This window comes from Antechinus flavipes, chromosome 1 (genome assembly GCF_016432865.1).
Source record: "Antechinus flavipes isolate AdamAnt ecotype Samford, QLD, Australia chromosome 1, AdamAnt_v2, whole genome shotgun sequence".
In the NCBI taxonomy this organism is placed as follows: Eukaryota; Metazoa; Chordata; class Mammalia; order Dasyuromorphia; family Dasyuridae; genus Antechinus; species Antechinus flavipes.
Window position 1 is genome coordinate 495,440,621 of NC_067398.1, and position 20,838 is coordinate 495,461,458.

At 33.0% G+C, this 20,838-nt stretch overlaps 1 protein-coding gene across 3 annotated transcripts in view; it reads right to left on the reverse strand.

Annotated features, from left to right (window-relative positions):
• Positions 1–8,659: 8,659 nt before the first annotated feature.
• The window catches only part of RBBP8 (RB binding protein 8, endonuclease), a 124,502-nt gene continuing 112,323 nt past the window's right edge, over positions 8,660–20,838 (reverse strand). For all 3 annotated transcript variants that reach the window (XM_051970350.1, XM_051970351.1, XM_051970349.1), the window contains exons 16-19: positions 19,541–19,610; positions 17,041–17,137; positions 11,735–11,876; positions 8,660–9,063 (exon numbers count right to left, since the gene is read on the reverse strand). In XM_051970350.1, coding sequence (XP_051826310.1) covers positions 8,966–9,063; positions 11,735–11,876; positions 17,041–17,137; positions 19,541–19,610 — 407 coding nt within the window. In that variant the 3' untranslated portion in view covers positions 8,660–8,965. The remainder of the gene's footprint in view (positions 9,064–11,734; positions 11,877–17,040; positions 17,138–19,540; positions 19,611–20,838) is intronic.

Genomic DNA, 20,838 nt, shown 5'->3' on the forward strand with positions numbered 1-20,838 from the left:
GTATCAGATTGAGAAGCATTGAAGAAGCTTACACTGATTTTCTTGATTCCAGGTGAATGAATGAATGAACATTTATTTATTAAATACCTACTATGTGGCAGGCAGTGTACTAAGTAATAGATGAGATAGATTGCAGAGTCCCTAGCCCCATGCTGCCACAGCTCTTGGAAATTCTATATTGCATTTGGCTGAATTGGAAGATAGGGGATAGGGCATTGGAGTCAGGAAGAGATAGATTTAGATACTATCTCAGATATTATCTGTGTGGTCCTGGGCAAGTAACTTAAACATCTCTGTGTTTCAGTCATTCAAGTCAACAAATATTTATTGTTTACAATGTTCTAGGCACTGGGTTCAGCTCCAATTTCCCTCGTGTAAGATTTGGTTGACCTTGATGGCTTCTAAGGTTCCTTTCAGCTCTTAAAAATCTACAATCCTACAAATTATGCATCTATTTCTAAATCCTCAACACTGCCAAATAAGCACTGGCTAAAATGCCTCCAAATCTAAGTGCTACAAGGTATCAATCACCTGACTATCATGAATCTTAGCAAACAAAATTAGCTTGAGGGAAGAGGAATGGCCCAGTTCCATTTTTTTCTGCCTCGTTTTTCCTTTAAGTCTTATGATGCTTCTATAGTTTTCACTGAATCTGTAAGTCTCTCCAGTATAATTAATGGTAGTGTTGAAGCCAATAGATAAGTGTCCAGTTTACTGGTAGTCCCTATGGAAACAGTATATCCTAACAAACCACTCCCTGTGTCTAAATTGAAACTAGTAATTGCCAATAAATGGATGTGCAACTGGAAGAATTGAAGCTTACCTATTACTACTGCTATTACTTATAGCAATTTTAGAAATATTCTTTCTAAACTAGATGACCAAAGGTTGAAGCTAATTAGAAGATTAGCTCATGGATTCTCCTTGAAGAGGCAAATAAAGGTATTAGAGAGTTGATTTCTTTCTTTCTTTTTTTTTTTTTTTGGTATATTCAGGGCAATAAGAAATATTTGTAGGATATATCTGGCTATCTGTTGTTACAGAACTCAAAAAACATTTGCAGAAATATCACCATAAAAATGATGGCAACATACTATTGTATGCCAACAATATCTGTTGTATATAAGGATATAGAGAAATCCAAAGTACCCAAATTTTCAACTAAATGTACATACATATGTATATTTACTGCTCAGTAACTTTGGCACAAAGATAGATATAGGAAGAATGTGGAAAAACATGCTATGGGAGAAATGTCAGAGGCTAAAAGTTGTAGACTCTACAGAGGTTTCATATGTATTTATCATAAATAGTGTATATGAGAAAAGAATTAAGAGGCACTAGGCAAAGACACTAAATAGCATCACCAAAAAATGAAATTGATTTTATTTTAAAAAGACAGAACTGCTAGTTATTGATGTGACTGTCACTTTCAGTGTCATCATTCAGAGGAGTGGAGTAAATAGAACCAGAACAATTTATACATAGGCAACAACATTGTAAAAGAAAACAATTTTGAAAGATGTTATTGAAATGAATGACCAACTGTATTTCCAAAAGATCCATGATGAAGAACATTATCTATCTCCCGATAGAAAGGTGAGAGATTCACAGTATAGAAAGGACTATATATTTTTGGAATGAACACTTTGTGGATTTTTTATCTAATTGTTTATTATGAGTATTCTTTTCACTTTCCTTTTTTTAATTTGGGGAGGGGTTTGGGAAAGGAAGGGAAAGGTTAGTAATAATGGCAAATAGGGATGCCAAAAAAGAGAGTATCACCAAAACCTTTCCTTTTTATATCCCAGCTTTGGATCACTCCTGCCATCTGGAGCCTTCTCAAATACTGCTGAATGAAGCTGGAGAAAATCACAAAACCATGCTAACAGAGTCCACTACAGGTTTGTTACACAATCTCAAGTAGGTCCTTGTTGTGGTGAGGCAATCCTTTTTCTTATATCTTCCTAATTAATTTACTGTTCTACTCTCCACAAGCTTTTCTCAGTCCTTAGTGCCTCCTCCTGAGATTACCCTCAATTTATCCTGTATATATCTTGTTTGCAGTTATTTGCATGTTGTCACCCTCATTATACTGTGAGTTCTTAGAAAGTGAAGACTTTTTTTTACCTTTCTTTGCATCCTCAATGCTTCGCCCACAGAGTGGGCATTTAATGAGCGCTCTTTTGTGTTCTGCTGTGTGTATGCATGTGTGTATAAAAGTTCAGAATGCAATATTTATTTGTAAATGCCTAAACTCTTTTATTAGATCTGGAACCCATCTTGTTTTCTGATGACAATGTCTTCTTTGTTCATTTATCGGCTTTTCTTTGAAGTCTGAGTTTCTTTAGGTGTTGGATCTCAAAATGTTTCTTCCCAAACTGAACAATTTGTGGTTTACCTAAGTGACTCTAGAGGAACAGAACTGGTTTGGATGTGTCACATATCCCTTCATACTGTGCCCTGCTCTGTTCCCTTGTTTCCTCAGTCCTCTGGCCTAGTGGTACAGAGCACTGATATGCTTGAGCAGATTTCTGCAGTGTGGAATTTGGGTCTCTGTGGCACTAGAAGATAGGTGAGTGTTAGGATGTTGAGCTGACATCTTGGTTTGCTTCCAGAGTGTGGCGGGTAGAGTAGGGGATGCTGAGTGAGGGTTGGTTAGGGATTTGAGAATGCTGATCTATTCTTCTGGTTAGTTCATTGAGTTTTTATCTTATTTGATATCCCAGACCATGGAGACAGCTTTAATTTTGACACATAATTTCTATTTTGGAGAGGTTCTGAGAGGTTGTAAAGATCTGAGAAAATGTCTAGTCTTGAGCTCTTGTTGGTCACATGACCCAAAAGGCCCATGGTGATAGCACATAAAAAGAAGCTAAAAAAGGGTGGGGGAGAAAGTAACCCATACTGGGGCATAACAGAGAAGTCCAGAGAGCTATAGCCAGTTAGGAAATGTGTAATCTGTACTCCTAAATCTATTTGTCCTGTGACTTCCATTCTCTCAGTCACTCAGTATTTCTTATGCCCATATCCCTATTCTGACTACATTCTTTTCTCTTCCCAATCTGGACCTTTCAGTTAACCAGTTCAATGCTAGGCAACATAGTGAGGAGAGTGCTAGACCTGGAGTTAGGAAGGTGTTCTGACTTCAAATCTGTCCTTATATACTTACTAGCTCTATAACCCTGGCCAAGTCACTCCTGTTTGCCTCTATTTACTCATCTATAATATGAACTGGAAAGGAAATGGCAAAATTACTCTAGTATTTTTGCCAAGAAAACACGGAATGGGGTCACAAAGAGTTGGACGGTATCTCCTAGTTCCTCACTGAAGAGCTGAATAACTTTGGAGAAGTTATCTCCTTTCAAAGTTAACCTCTTTTTTTTCGGAGGGAGGTGGGGGCACCAGAGAAGCATCCATCCATTTCACAAAGGCCTTTACCTGCCAATGATCAGGGGGACTGGCCAGAGCCCAACTATGGCATAAGAATGTCATAGAACTGGTACCTTAAAGGTCTGCTCCGCTAGTAAGTTGTTTCGTTTTTTTTTAAATCACTATTTTCTTTGGAAAGCTAGCTGGTGCAATGTATAAAGTTCCAGGCCTGTAATCAGGAAGTTTACATCCTGCGTTTAAATCTGTCCTTAGACATTAGCTCCAGGACCCTGATCAATTTACTTAATGCGGCTATTTGCCTCAGTTTCCTCAGTTGTAAAATGAGGTAGAAAAGGAAATGGCAAACCATTTCAGCATTTTTGCTAAGAAAACAGCAAATGGGGTCCCAAAGAGTGAACATGACTAAAAAAAGTTTTCTTCATATTTAAAATCAAGAGACTGACAAATTGAAAATGCTTAGGAAAGTGGATGTGAGCAACTAGAGTAGTGAACTCAATCTAATTCATACTACCTTAATGTTAAAAAACAAATGTATTTCATTTTAAGTTTTAAGTTGGGAAATTATTTAAACTCATAGGAGTTTTAATTTCTCTTGTGCTATTTTCCTTGAGTTCTTTTTTTTCTGAATCTCTGCTGAACAAATTTCATAGTTAATAGAACAGTTTTTCACACTGCAATTTTAAAAGCAATCTCATCATCCTAAAGTTCCACCTTTTTTGTAAACCTAATAGAGCTTCTAATTTTTGTTTTCATCAAGTTTTATTCCTACTTAAACAACTCTACATACTAGTATCCCAAAGATTCATCAAAATATTCAAATTATAATATAAAATTTTCAGGAGACAAAAAAATTTAAACCACAAATTGTCTCTAGTTATTATTTTTTAAAAATTTATCTTTCATTTCTGCAATTTCTAATTTGGCCAGTGTTGGAAATTTAGAGAGAAAAGAGACTTATTTTTTCTATTAAAGTCTCACTTTTTACAATCTTTTTTTCCTTAGTTGATCAGACCAAAGGAAAAAGCTAGGTTGAGTTATTAGAACTTGCAAACACTTGCTGGCATAGATAAGCATAAGCACACATAAGACAGATAATTCTCAGACTTTCATGCTGGAAATTTCTTTTTTAGATTCTCCCAGAGTATGCCATTTTTATTCTTCCTCTTTATTTCTTACTCTTATTTACCCTTTTTAGGATGACAAAGATTTGACTCTGGGCTGTCACCCAAAGAAATAGCAATTAAATTTTTACAAGCTCTATTACTGAGGTCTACACAATCAAATTTAAATTTGATCAGTATTGATTCCAGTGTTAGATACAGTTCTCAATATAAAAAATAAAATGGGTTATCAATTTTCAATCTCACATTAAAATAGAATTATTTTCCCTTATTGTCTTCATTATTTCACTTTCCTTTGTCTATCTCATACTTTTATTCTTTGAATCGGAGCCCTTATATTTCTTTCTTTCTTTAATCTTTGTATTTCACATGGAATTAAAGCTTTTAAGATATCTATTCTAAGTTTCCACTTCTAAATAATTGGTACATGATTGTTTTGTAGCTCTTACTTGAGTTGGGGATAAGCCTTCAGTACTTGTTCATCAGGTTGTTACCACATTAATGGGCTTGGTATCTTTAATTTTTATTTTCTGGAGGTAATATCTAGAATCTCTTGGTGTCATGTCCCCTGCCTCCCAATACTATCCATTTAAATTCTGGCTATTTTTCTTGTGTTTCCCACATTATGGTACTCATGATTTTTGGTTTGTCATTTTAAGGAACCTATGTTTCTTAAATTGGTTCTGTTCATCCTATCTTCAAATTAATCACTTCAGCTTTTATAGAATCAGTTTTTTTTTTATTTTTTAATACATTCTTTTTTCAGATTTCACTTCACCTTAGGTGTATGTGTATTTGTGTGTTCTGAATCTGTAAATCTCTCAAAACCTCTTCAGAAACTTTCTCTTGTAGAATTGTTTTCTAGTTAGTTAATTAAGCTTTAAAATTCTAGATTGAGAACTATGTTCAATTCTGCCCTCTATTAATTTCTAATTCTTTTACGGTTTTCGTTTCTTTTGAAGCACTTTGGAATTTTTTATCATAATTATAAGCTCTCTTGGGGGTCCACAGGATTCTACATTTTACAATGCAACGTTTTTCACTTTCTCTTGCAATAATCTCTGTATGTAGTCTGAGGATTTAAAATTCATCTTTATTTCTGTTAATTAATCTGCTTAGGTCATGAGCTTTTGTTGATTTCTTTCTTTTGAATTCTTTAAAAAAAAAATTCCCTGTCACTTAATTTCTGACTTCCCCCCACCTTTTAACAAAAACGCATTGGACTGCAAAGCTTATGTGAGCCAGTATTGAAATATATCAAGTACATTAACCTGGATGTCTACCTTGAGAACACTCTAAGCAAACAATGCTGGCTCCACCTAGATTTTACACCCACTTACCTTGAGTCTTACACAGTAAAGCATGCTGGCCCGTCCCCCACTTCCTTTTTTGGTTAACTTTTCTCATGGTTGGATAAAATTAGTGGGCAAAATTTTGTGGGCTAAAGAGGAATGGATGTTTGCTTTTGCAGCAGAGGGCAAGAGTAGCTTGATAGTTTCTAATACATAAGGTAGAGGTCAGCCTGTGTCCTAGGAAAGACAATGGAAACCAAATGGAAAAGAGGTGATGACTGTGCACTTTTAAGGATTAGATTTTCAGTGTTAATAGTGAGTTAATTTTTGAAAAACTTACCTTGTTTCTATTTTCTTTGTCCTGTGGTTTCAGCTATAACTAACTGCTCAATATCTAGTAGATAATTCATACTATGAAAAAATAATTATTGGGGGCTAAAAAAATGACTAATCCATTATTTTGCTGATTGTGTGACTTTAAACTCTGTTCTGCTTATTTTACTATGCATCTATTGAATAAAAAATGACTAATCCATCATCTTGCTAATTGTGTGACTTTAAACTCTGTTCTGATTATTCATCTATTGAATAACCTTCCCACGTTTCTCTGAATTCTTTATATTCTTACTGTACAAGTTTTCTATTACATTCATACAGATATACAAACATACATAATTCTTGGGTAACTGCTTTGTTCAAGTTCTCTATTACCAAAGCAGTACTATGGATATTTTGGCATATATTATATGTTTCTTTCTATCTTTACTTAGGAGTATATGTCCAATGTTTGGGATTATTGAGTTAAATATATGATCTTTTTTGGTATAATTCCAAATTGAAATGCAAACAGTTGGATTTTGCAGTTCTATCAACTTTTTTTTTTTTTAAATTAATGCCTATCTTCTCATTGGCCCTTCAATATTTAGTGTTTCTATTTTTTCACCATCTGATAATATGCAGAGCATGAGATGAAACTTCAGTTATTTTGTTGGTAAAAAAAACTTCCTGGCAAAGCTTGGACTAGATTTTATTAGGGAAAGGAGCTAAGTTGCTAAAGTCCTGAGGATTACATTTCTTCCTAGGGTAAGAAAAGAAAAGACTATAATGGGATGGGAACTGGAGAGCAATTTTGCTGCTAGAGTGAGTTGAATATTTCTCAAGATTGAGTTGGAGACTTCTTGGAGACATTCTAAGAGAAAGCTACTTATCTTATTTATCTCTCTGTCCTTTTTCTACACCGCTACTCAATCATATAGCTCAGAAACATGCTAAGATAGACCAATTTTATAACAGTACCTTAATAGTTACCTTCCTCAAACCTGTGCTTTCAGGTAGTTAGGAGATGTGAGAGGTAAAAGCTAAAGGACAAATAGCTAGATGACTTTTTAAAATTTGTCTGTACACTTAGATAAAGGGTGAACTGAAAAGAAAAAAAAGTTATATTATGGGAATATGGAGACCTGACATGTCATATCTCTTCCCCACCTTACTTCAGTTGAGTGGGATTGATACCTATTATTTTATCTTCTCAATTAACAAGCATTTACTTTTTCTCACCTTGATACCTTCTCCTGCTATTTGAACAAAAACATTTTTTTTTTTTTAAAAAGAGGAAATTCTCATAATAAATATATACCAAGTTAACTCCTTCACTGGCTGTGTCTAAAATGTATGTTTCATTCCACAATGAGTCCATCACTTCTGTCATGTTTCATTTTTTTTTTTTTTTGGTCCTCTGGAAGTGGGATTGGTCAGCACATTGATAAGAATGCTCAAGTCTTTCAAAGTTGTTTTTCTTTATAATGCTGCTATTATTATTGAGAAAATATTCTCTTGGTTCCACCCATTTTGCTCTGCTTCAGTTCATTCAAATCTTCCCAGATTTTCCTGAAATTGTCCATTTCTTCTGATGACAATATCTTTTTTAAAAAAATATAATTCTATTCTTTCAATTAAAAATCTATTTTCTCTCCTTCCCCCGTGGAGGTGGGGGTGAGAACCAAAACTCTTTTTAACAAATAAGCCCAATCAAACATAACTTGTTTTTCACCATATCCAAAAGATATTTGACACAATCTATCTTCAAGTCTAGAGGATAAGGAGCATGTGTTCCTCTAAAGTAATGGTTGGTTATTGCATCAATCACTTTTTAAACTCTTTGAAGTCACTTGTTTCTATGTTTTTGTACAAATTGTTCTGGTTCTTTAACGTCTCTCTACATCATTCATACAAATCAGTTTTCCCAATTCTTTCTGGAAATATCTATTTGTTTTCTATGATACATTATTCCATCATATTTATATTACACAATTCACTTAGCCATTTTTCAAATGATTGGTATCTCCAGTTTTTGCTACCACAAAAAGAGCTGCTATTTTTGTTTGTTTGTTTGTTTTTGTTTTTTTATCAGTCTTTTCCCTCATACTTTGATTTCTTTACAGAACTAGTATAAGTATCATTGGGTCAAAGGGTATATATATATAGTCCAGTGCCCTTTGGACTATAGTTCCAAATCTAGGACCTATTTCTAAGCATATTCTTTTATTCTATTAAAGACTTCATTTGAGAGATCTAAACTTATTATTTATAATTAGCTGTGGTTATTGCTCTCAACCTTATCATCTCCAAATTTTTAAAAGAATTTATATGACAGTTATCTGAGTTTAAGTATTACCTATTCAGTCTTACTTTGGCTTGTACATAACTCTGATAGAAAGTAAGAAAATAAGCATTTATTAGGCACTTACTATATGCCAGATACTGTGAGTAATTCCAAATTGAAATTGAAAATAGATATGCATACAGAAAACCTTTAGAAAGACTATTTTGGAAAGCAACAAATTAATAATGAAATCTATCACAATTTTTTTTATTATATTTAGATATTATAAAAAACAAAGGATAAAATCCATCCCTTTAAATTACACAGTGCAAAATGGAAGCACCTCATTGTTTCAAAGGTGCAAAATCAAGAAAAATGCATAAGCACAATAAATGTACTAAAATTATTTTAAATAATAATTCCTGATATATTGTACTTAGATGATATATAGATCAAGTTATAGAAGACAGAGGGGAAGAAATCAGTTTTTTATTTCAACTTTAACTATAAATAAATGAGGAATTTTGTTCTGGCACCTTTTGCAGTTTCCTCAACATCTATGTCTTCTGTTCTTTGCCTTTTGGAGAAAACATAGCATTGTAAGGCTGCCGCCTTTTGGGACGTGGACAAGGACCAAGATCTTCCTTAATGTACCCTTAGAAAAAATACAACAGAAAAAAATCAGGACTTTAAAAAAATAATTCATTGTCAAGAAAGGTACATGCTACTAGATAATCTTATGCTATTTACATTTTGTCAACTAAATTGCTAAAGGAAACATAAACATTTAATACCGACATTCTGAAATATGTTTTATTGTGCCTAATTTCAATGCAGAAGAGATGTTCTTAATTTCCTGAGGCTCTACCTATATAACAAAAATTCTGGTAGGTTTTGAGCTAAGCTAGAAAAGCTTTGAGAATGGGTATGGTAACAATGTATATCTGGATCGGCTTAAATTCAGAGAAGCAAATGATCAGATAGACTGAGTTATGCATTTTTTTCAGCCATAGAAACTCTTGAATCAAGAATTCAAGTCTGTACCAAATCTGTTATATGAAGTCTAAGATGTCTGAAGTATTTTGAAACACAAAATACTTTCCACTTATTAAAGCTATTTAAATTTCCCTATGAACAATGAAGAGTAATAATTTTTTTAAAAAGAGCCAACCTACAACAAAAACAACAACAATGAAATACTGAGTTCAGGGGTGGGGAACTTCTGGTTCATGTCCTATACCAGGTGCTTGGCCTAACTTTATTACCATCGAGTCAAAGAATCTCAGAATTTGAAGTGCCTTGATAGGTAATCTAGTACCAACAAAACTAATCTAATAAAATCTAATCTGAACAGGAATCCCCTCTATATAATATCCACTAGGCTTCAGCTGAAAACCTCCAATGATGGAAATCACAACACTTTCCTCTGAGGATGCTCATTTTAATTGATAAATAATTTTTCATTTTAACTGCCTCTCTACAATAATTTGCTGGTTCTAGCTTGTTCATTCAGGAAACAAAGTAAATTTAATTCTTTTTCCACACGTAAACTCCTTGAGAATAGTTAATTATTTAATTCTTTGTACTTGTTGTGTAGCAAACACTTACTGATTAATTACGGTTCTTAAAACATATGAAAATGACTTCCTTATCTTTTTGAAGTTTTTTCTTCAGAATAAGCAAAGCTGGTTTTTTCAACTTATTTTTTTTCTTTCTTATGACTTGATTTCACATCCTCTCAATCAACATTCTGGTCACCTCTTACCAGATGTTGATATCTTTTCTAAAACGTGGTACCCAGAATGAAACTCAGGATTTCTGATTATCCTGGATAAATACTACATAATACTATTATGGTTTTGATGCAGAGAAAATGATTTCCTCCTTCGGAGAATGCTATATGGAGCTATAAACAGCAGCTTATTATTGAAAAGTTAACTAGAATTTACAAAGGATATGTGGTAAAAGGGTAGGTAATAACTTACTATCTCCACAGCCACCAAAAAGTGTTATGTCTGACAAAAATAAGTATACTTAGAATTTACTCGGACTACCTTTATTTCCTTGTCAATACCTGGTTTTCTTAAGGCTTCTCTTCTTTAACTTTTTCTGTTTTTCTTTCCACTCCCTAGCTTTCAACACAGATCCATTTTAGCTTTTCTAGTTGGCTCTTAGTTCTCTGCATGCTCTTCCCTACCTAAGCTCCAACTTAATTTGCCTTTTATTTTCTTTGACAATATAGGAATATCTGGATAATTATTTATCAAATAAATTTCATAATGTGAGAATGTATGGTTACATTCTGTCTTGGTTAAGAAGATTGTCTAGATCCCACTTTACAAACTCAACCTATGTTGAATTTTGATGATGGGACTGCAAAATTTGTCTAGTCTTATCCCCTTATTTTACAGATTAAAAAAGACCTTAAGGCCACAGCAGTTTAAGTGATCTATCAGAGGACAAATGAGTACCAAGTGGTAAGACTAAGGTAGTGCAAACCCTACACTCATTTGTTGTGCCTAAAACCTTAAAAAAATTTCTCTATAAATGTGATTAAAGACTAGGATACATATTTAATTAAATTTATCTAAAACATTTTATGCTACTTTCCATAATGAAATTACATTAAAGTTTACAGAATACTAATGCAGAAGGCTTTTTTCTTAGGTTTCAAAATCATTATAGATTATGTTGGAAAAGTTGCACTTGATTTAAATTTGAATTAAAGACATAAAACTATAATAATTCCCAGATATTCTCTTCTTCCATTAGCATCTTATTCCAAGGCAGGAGAAGACTTCCTTTTTCAAAGGTTATATTAGTAGGCAAAAAGCTGACAATCATGGCCAAGCTGGAAAAGCTTCCAGAATGGGCAAAGAGATAACCATATTTAGGAGAACAATCTGAGTTGAGAGGTGTATTTCTTAAGGGATGGGCACCAGATATTTTTACTTTTTGGGGGGGGGCTATAGAAACATTTGAAACTAACAATGTATAGAAGGGAGGTGTTTTAATTTTAGTGGAAGACATCAAGTGGCACAACGCAGAGAGCCTAGAGTCTGGAAGATTCTCATCTTACTGAATTTAAATCTAGCCTCAGACACTGTGGGACCCTGGGAAAATCACTTAACCCTATTTGTTTCAGTTTCCTCATCTGTAAAATGAACTGGAGAAGAAAATGGCAACTCACATTACTGTCTTTGCCAAGAAAACAGCAAATGGGGTCACAGAGAGTCAGACACAAATGAGTTTAGTAACAATAGAGAGAAGGACACATTTACATTAGTGAAATCAGATTTTTGAAGCATGGAAGAAAGTGTTCTTACCTCTGTCCACACAAGTTTGAGTTGAAGGAAACCCAACTTCCCAAAAATTTTCAGGTGTGTTAGGAGGAATATAGCGGAAACGGTGCCTTGAACAGGAGGCTAGTTTCTTTTCCCTTTCTTCTTCTGGAATATCTGCATAATACTAATAATCAAGATTATAAGTTTTTCTCTGCATCCATAACATACCTGTTAAGTATGTAAACAAAATGTTCAAAGGGTGACTGGTTCGTTGGTATAGGACAAAGCTTCTTAAACTATGTATAATATCCCAATGTGAGATTGTGTATGTGAATGTTCATGAAATTATGATTTTATTATTAGTAAATGTCTAATTTATACACCTAGTTTATATACCCAAATACCCAGGGTTGCATAAAAATTTCTTAGGTGAAACAGGATCACAAGTGGAAAAGATTCCTGATACAGGAATCAATATTAGGACAACATTCTCAATGTTTTGTGTTGTTCAATGTTATTTTTTAAAATTGTTCAGTTTCAGAGCCGAGTTACAATGCTATTTCCCAAAAGTTATATAGCTTTCAATGACAAACTCTATTTTTGACAAACTGCAGTGAAAACAAACTTCAAAAATGTGTGTGTATGAAAACCATATGCAAAATATTCAAAATTCACATCTAAAAATCTTAACCATTTCTATAGTTTGAGAAAACTAATGACCAAAAAGAAAATTTATAGTGGAAAAGGACCTTGGAACTCATTTAGTTTCAGCCTCTCATTTTACAAATGTGAAAATCAGAGGCAGGACTAGACAACAAGACTGGTGTCCTCTTTATATAAGATTTTAACACATAACTTCACTCAATATACAGACGAGAAAAAAAGAAATATAGGTCAAACAGCAACTATAGTTACATAAAAGAAAAAATTAAATGGGAATGAGAGAAAAACAATACCATTGTAAACAAAGTGTGATACTGAAGTTTGAGAGAAACTTATCTAGACAGTTGTACAATTTTTAAATATTTGGGAAGGTGAGAAAGAGATTAAGATAAAATGCTGACAATCATAACAAAAAGACTTAAAAGATCAAATCTCTTTTAGCTGGAAGGAGCTTATTCTGTTTATATTCCTATTTATCCTATATATATATATACACATATATACATATACACATATATACATACACACACACACACACACACACACACACACACACACACACACACACATATATATATATATATAATTTGTATATTGTTTGTATGCATGTTGTCTTCCCCAATTAGATGGTGGCTCAGTGGATTGCGTGCTGGGCGTGCAGTCAGAAAAATTTATCTTCCTAAAATCAAATCCGGCTTCAGATGTAAAGTATGAGACCCTGGGCAAGTTGCTTAAATCTATTTGCCTCAAGTTTCCTTGTTTGCAATAAGAACTGGAAAAAGAGATAGCAAACCACTTCAATATCTATGCTAAAAAAAACCCCAAATGAGGTCATGCAGAGTTGGACAAGACAGAACAAATTATATTGTCTGCTTCTTAAGACTAGGACTCTGTCTTCCTTTGTATAAGTAAGTACACAGTATGCTTTAAAATGTTTTATTGCCTATTACATCTTAGCTATTATAAAGCTGTAGAATTTTTAAAAAGCTTTCTGAGACATATCCAAATGCTCTACTATAGGTTACTGAAAGAGAGACTACAAAGAGGGAAAGAAACTGAATACAGATTCCCACATAATCCAATCATGTATAATTTGTCTATGGGAATAGCAAACTGTACTGGATGTTATTGAGATCCCCATAGCGTATAGTGACTATATTTCAAAACAAATCTTTGTTCTGACATACCATAAAAAAATAAGGAATCAACACAAGATCCTATTTATATGGACTATTTAATATTATATAGAACAGGCTGTGAGAGAAAAAAATGTCAGGATAATGAAGATGAATATCCTTTGATAATGATATTTTCTAAGCAAGCTAAATTAACAAAAACAAATGGGATGCAAAATGGACTTTCAGTGTAAGTGCTGAACTATATTCCAAACTGAATTGGTACTAGACAATTTAATCTTAAAAGACAGCTACTTCTTATTGATAAAAATTTAAAAAGAAGACCCAAATCAAGCTCCAGTCAGTTGATGTGGTGTTCAAAAAGGCAATACACTTTTACAAATTATTACTTCTCTTGTCACTTTTGTTCCTAATAATGCCTTTACAAAAAAAAAAAAAAAAAAAAAAAAAAAAAAAAAAAAAAAAAAAAAAGCTTTATTGGAGCAGGTAGTTGGTATAGTGGATAGAGTACCATCCCTGAAGTCAGGAGGACTTGAGTTCAAATCCAGCCTCAGGCACTTACTTCCTAGCTGTATGATCCTAGGCAAGTTACTTAATCCAATTGCCTCAACAAAAAAAGCTTTATTGATGTACTAGTTACATTTTAAATATTTACAGATTGTTCCCACTTCATAAGAGGTTTCTTGTAATCAAAGAGACAAAACTAATAGTGATTTCATCTGAAAACATGTAATAATTCATTTCTATAACACCCTTCCTTCTCCATTTAAAAAAACAAAAACCTGTTTTTTTTTTTCCTATCCCTATGATAAGAAAAGAAAAACAAATTTCTTGTAACAAATATGCATGGTCAAGTGAAACAAATTCCCTCAACAGTTGTATACAAAAATATACGTCTCATTCCAAATCCTGAATTTATTACATCTTAGTGATGTGGTTCCACCTATACAGGAATGGGAACATGGATTTTTATAATGCCTACTACACACATGGCACTGTGCTAAGTGCTTTTTATAAATATTATCTTGTTTGAGCCTTATAACAAACCTGCAAGGTAGGTGCTATTATTATGTTCAATTCAGTCAAGAAAACAGGGCAATAACAAAAGTTAAGTAATTTGCTCAGCAGTCATTCAGCTACTAAGCATCTGATGCTGAATTTTAACTCCCATCTTTCTTGATTCCATCTCTAGGACACTTTACTACACTACCAATTGCCTTGTTTCATCATTGGATCTCTAGAATTTTGAAAATTCATTTCATTGATCATGGTTCTTCTCAGATTTTAAAGTTATTTGTAAACAATCATAACAATATTTTCATCATCGTATAAATTGTTCTGGTTCTACTCATTTCATCCTTTATCTATTTATAGAAATCCTCAAAATAATTTTATTTTTATAATATTGGTATAATCTATAGAACTATTCTTCTGTTTCTTCTTTCTTCTCTCTTGCATTAAAAATATCCAAATTTTTTTTTCCATGCCTCTGGTGTCTCTTTCTCCTTTATTTCCTGGCACATAAACTCCCACTTAATAAATGCTTATTGCATTAAATTTTCTTCTAATAAGAAAATACTTTTTTTAAGGTTTGTAAATTACATTATTACTTAGATTATCTAACTGGATCACACAGAATGAATAGGCTTTTTTTGTTATCCCCATTTTAGATTTGAGATTCAAGATTAAGGCAAAGAAAAATGCCTATGATTATACAGTTCTCTCTAGGCTCTGATTTTAGGAATCTTCGGACTACAGGGCTCTATTCTTCCATGTGACAGAGTAAACAAATGTGTTACTAACTTGATGAAAGCATTGATTCGTAAGATAAAATTCCCTTATGAACAGACAATTCTCAGTTGAAGAAATTGAAACTTTCTAGCTATATGAAAAGATGCTCCAAGTCATTATTAATCAGAGAAATGCAAATTAAGACAACTCTGAGATACCACTACACACCTGTCAGACTGGCTAAAATGACAGGGAAAAATAATGTGGAATGTTGGAGGGGATGTGGGAAAACAGGGATACTAATGCATTGTTGGTGGAGTTGTGAATACATCCAGCCATTCTGGAGAATGATTTGGAACTATGCTCAAAAAGTTAAAAAACTGTGCATACTTTTTGACCCAGCAGTGTTACTACTGGGTTTATATCCCAAAGGGATTTTAAAGAAGGGAAAGGGTCCTGTATGTGCAAGAATATTTGTGGCAGCCCTGTTTGTAGTGGCTAGAAACTGGAAAATGAATGGATGCCCCTCAACTAGAGAATGGCTGAATAAATTGTGGTATATGAATATTATGGAGTATTACTGTTCAGTAAGAAATGACCAGCGGGATGATTTCAGAAAGGCCTGGGGAGACTTACATGAACTGATGCTGAGTGAAATGAGCAGGACCAGGAGATCATTATATACTTCAACAACAATACTACATGATGATCAATTCTGATGGGCCTGGCCATCTTTAGCAATGAGATGAACTAAGTCAGTTCCAATGGAACAGGAATGAATTGAACCAGCTACATCTAGCGAAGAACTCTGGGAAATGACTAAGAACCATTACATAGAATTCCCAATCCCTCTATTTTTGTCCACTTGTATTTTTAATTTCCTTCACAGGCTAATTGTACACTATTTCAGAGTCCAATTCTTTTTGAAGAGCAAAATAACTGTTTGGATATGTATATTTATTCTGTATTTAATTTATACTTTAATATATTTAACATGTATTGGTCAACCTGCCATCTGGGGGAGGAGGTAGGAAGAAGGAGGAGAAAAATTGAAATAAAAGGTTTGGCAATTGTCAATGCTATAAAATTACCTGTGCATATGACTTCTAAATAAAAAGCTATAATTAAAAAAAAAAAAAGATAAAATTCCCTATCAAGACTGAGTAAAATGAAAATATACATTCCAGGAAGAATGGACTTTAAATCCTGCCTCAGATACTTATTGGCTATGTGTTCCTGGGTAAATCATTTAAATTTCCTGGGTCTTAAGTTTTCTCATCTGTAATATAAGGCCTTTTTTAATTGGGGAGAAGGTTGGAGGAAGATAAAGCAAATATTTATTAATTGTAAAAATAATTTGTATTTTAAAATTCCACTAAAAAATTGAAGGAGTAAGATTTGTTTCTGACATCCTTTTTAGTTCAGAGGGGGAAAGATCAAACTATTTCAAAATAGTAAGGAGTCACTGAAGTATTTGTTTAAAAGGAAACAAATGTTAAAATAATTATATCTGAAGTTAAAACAAGTATGCATTTCTTATTTCTAATAACAAGAAATAAAAGTTTTAGTTTCCAGATTCACTGTGGCTGAGGCTTAAAAGATTGTATTTCCACCCATTTGTCACTCCAGAAACCACTGTCTCAAGTACTTTAGTTTTCCTTTTTTTTCAATATTTAGTTGCTTAAACCAAATCAGAATTTTTCTGACACAAATATGACAAAAATTGATATCTTTTTTTTTTTTGTGACAAACTGGAGATAATAAAAGTATTTTTTAGAAAAACAGAGCAGTTACTAGAACTATCAGAGGATTACTTACAATTTCACATTCTTTACATGTATGTCCAAGTAACTTTCTCCTCTCTTCCTTTTTTCGTACCACCTCAATGTGAGGGAAATTTTGTAATGTGGTCTTTCTAAAAGAAAAAAAAAATCAGACATTCATAATACTCATTACACATATTTCACATGTTAGTTTGTGGTGAGTGATACCACAAAGACCTTAGTTTGAGAATGCATAAAAATAAATAATAATTACCATTTTTAGAACACTTTATGATTTGCAAAATGCTTTACATATATTATCTGATAATAAGAATAATAAAATAAAACAATCCTAGGAAAATCCCGGCACTTCTTTTATTTGATCATTTTGCTTGAAAGAAGAATTCATTTCTCCTTCTAGGTATTATTGTAACGGAAAAAAAAAACAACAATATTAATAATGCTGAACTCTCCTATTTTTCCTTTTGAGTGAAGGCAAGAATTGGAATGTAAACAATAATCATTCACCATCAAAAAAAGGAATATAAGACCTGGATTTGGAGTTCCTTATTATGGCCAAATAAGAGAATGCTGTTTCCAAAAAAGGTATCCATACAAACTATACAAATTTAAGGCTAAACTATATGCATTTTTGCTGAAGGAAATACTTCCTTTTTCAAAATTCTTTAAAATAACAATACAAATATCAAAAGATATATCCTTTTCTGCAAAAAGGTGTTACAATTTGGGGAATACTATGAAAGGATAAAAGCAGTATATTACTTGGAAGTAATGGAATAATGGAAAGAAAAGCAATCCATAAACACAAAAGTGTGCAAAACTGGAACTGTATCCTCAGTGACTGTTGTCTTCCTCCTGCTCCCTCATCTCATTCTACCTCTAAGTGGGGTTTGCTGGAATATCTAGGAACAGAGCACAAAGCCTGACTCCCTCAGCCCCACCTCCAGCATCTGTACTCTATAGTTGCCACTACCCTCTTTAAATTCCTGAAATTAGAAATGAATTGACTAAAATTCTTTGCTCACTGGACAATTTGCCAATAATATAAATGCTAAAATTGTTTTTAGTAGCACAATTCATTTAAGCTTCTTTCCTTTTTAACAATGCATATCAGATTCTTTTATTTCTGAAAAGAAATAGTGTACAAACTGAATGACAGAAAATATGATTATCTATCTATCTATATATATATGTAGTATGTATGTATGTTAAATCAACTCTGCAAACTAAGGATTACTAGAATTTTAAATTTTTACCAAAAGGTAGAACAGAGATATCAGAACACATAATCTGGTTATTAAAGGTTAAAAAGTAAAATATTAATCCAAAAAGAATACATTACTGGAGAAAAAAATCAGGCAAATTTTCTTATAATTTGATAATCTTACAAATAACAATTTCAACTTTGAAAATCAATCGAATAAAAGATGCCTGGGGTTGGAGGGGATGTGGAAAACAGGGACACTGATACATTGTTGGTGGAATTGTGAACACATCCAGCCATTCTGGAGAGCAATTTGGAACTATGCTCAAAAAGTTTTAAACTGTGCATACCCTTTGATCCAGCAGTGTTTCTACTGGGCTTATCCCCCAAAGAGATACTAAAGAAAGGAAAGGGACCTGTATGTGCCAAAATGTTTGTGGCAGCCCTGTTTGTAGTGGCTAGAAGCTGGAAAATGAAAGGATGTCCATCAATTGGAGAATGGTTGAGTAAATTGTGGTATATGAACGTTATGGAATATTATTGTTCTGTAAGGAATGACCAGCAGGATGAATACAGAGAGGACTGGCGAGACTTACATGAACTGATGCTGAGTGAAATGAGCAGAACCAGGAGATCATTATATACCTCAACAACGATACTGTTTGAGGATGTATTCTGATGGAAGTGGACCTCTTCAATAAAGAGAGCCTTAATTGATCAAAGATGGACAGAAGCAGCTACATCCAGAGAAAGAACACTGGGAAATGAATATAAACTGCTTGCATTTTTGTTTTTCTTCCCGGGTTATTTATACCTTCTGAATTCAATTCTCCCTGTGCAACAAGAAAACTGTTCGGTTCTACACACATATATTGTATCTAGGATATACTGCAACCCATTCAACATGTAAAGGACTCTTGCCATCTGGGGGAAGGGGTGGAGGGAGGGAGGGGAAAAATTGGAACAGAAGTGAATGCAAGGAATAATGCTGTAAAAAATTACCCTGGCATGCGTTCTATCAATAAAAAGTTATTAAAAAATTAAAAAAAAAAAAAAAGATGCCTGGGTACCATAATGAAATGGAGCGCTATGGCCAATTCCAAAAATAACAAACCTTTTTTCCTAAAAAGTTGTTTCCTTTTCTCTGCTTGACCTTCCTTTTTCATAATGCTTCCATGAATTGACCTGGAAATTTTCCCAGACATTCTTTTTTCTTTGTTTATAAATAATGACTTTTAGTAGTTCAAGACAACCTTCTTCCTTAGAGTGACAGTTTTACAATTCTTAAAATTATCCTCTAATATAACCTATGTCCATCAAGATGAATTACCTTTCATCATCTTTAAAATAAGGCTCCACAAAAGCTTTTTGTTTGACTTTATCAGGTATATCTTCATGACCTGCAAAAAAAATCCCAATGTTTATGTTATAAACTGATTGTAGAAATTAGAAGAATTAGGATTCATAGCTGCAGAGCTGGAAAACACTGATGATACTACTGAGTTCAATCTCGTCATTTTACTGAAGAGGTCCAGACATACTAAGTGACATTCCTCAGTTCATGAATGTACTTAAATGGCTGAGACAGCATTTGAACCCAGGCTTTTTCCTTCCATTTGTTTACTTGATTGGGTGGCATAGACTCAAGCAAAATACAACTCAATTCAAATTCCTTGGCTTGGTTCCTTTTTCATCTGCAAAATAGGACTATTACTACATGTGCCTATCAGTACTCTCTCATGAGGTTAAAATCAAAAAGTATTTGTGAAAGGTTTAAAACTCTAAATTTAAGGTATCACCATTTTCTAATACTTTATATATAGATATATAATAGAAATATTTTTAGGAGAAAAAAACTAATACTTTCATCAGGTACACAGGGAAAAGTGCTTAAAAAAATAAATATCAAAGCTTGTGTTCCCTGACTAAAAAGCTTACTATTAAAGTCACATTCCTTCCTTAAAAAGTCTTCTCTCTTCATTATCATCACATTAGGTATGGGAAATATAAATCTAAACATGGCCTTTATCCTCAGAGATTACAATCTAATAAGGTAGGAAATAAATATAAATTAAAAATATATATATATATATATAATGAGGTCCTTTACATTAAATTATTTTGCGGGTCCTTTCCAATGGCAAAGTTCCATTATTCTAAGTAAAGAATACAGCTGCAAATGAAATGAAAATTTAGAAGAGATATTATGGATTGGAGAAGCTGAGGAAGATTTCAAAAAGGGTAGTAATTAATTCTGACTTGTGAAACTTTTCTTTAAAAAAGAAGATGATCCTAGTAGTATCCACATTACTTTCTGATTATTTTTGGCAGAAAACCTTAACAGAAGTCTTATCTGAAAAGCTGTAAATTATTTAGCTGGATCTGATACCATATATTAGATTGTAGCTTTATTGCCTTAGAAAATTCCAATATAGACTATTTACTGATAATTTCAAGTAAGTATAAAATTCTCCCTTTAATATCTACTTCACCTATGTAATTGTCTCTTGAAAAAAATTCCATACCTCTTTGTAACCTTAATTACTTTAAGTATTAAGAGTATCTGAAATGGGAGAAGACAGGTCTAAATTATTTAGCTTTTTTCTCAATCTCTACCAATTCCTCTTC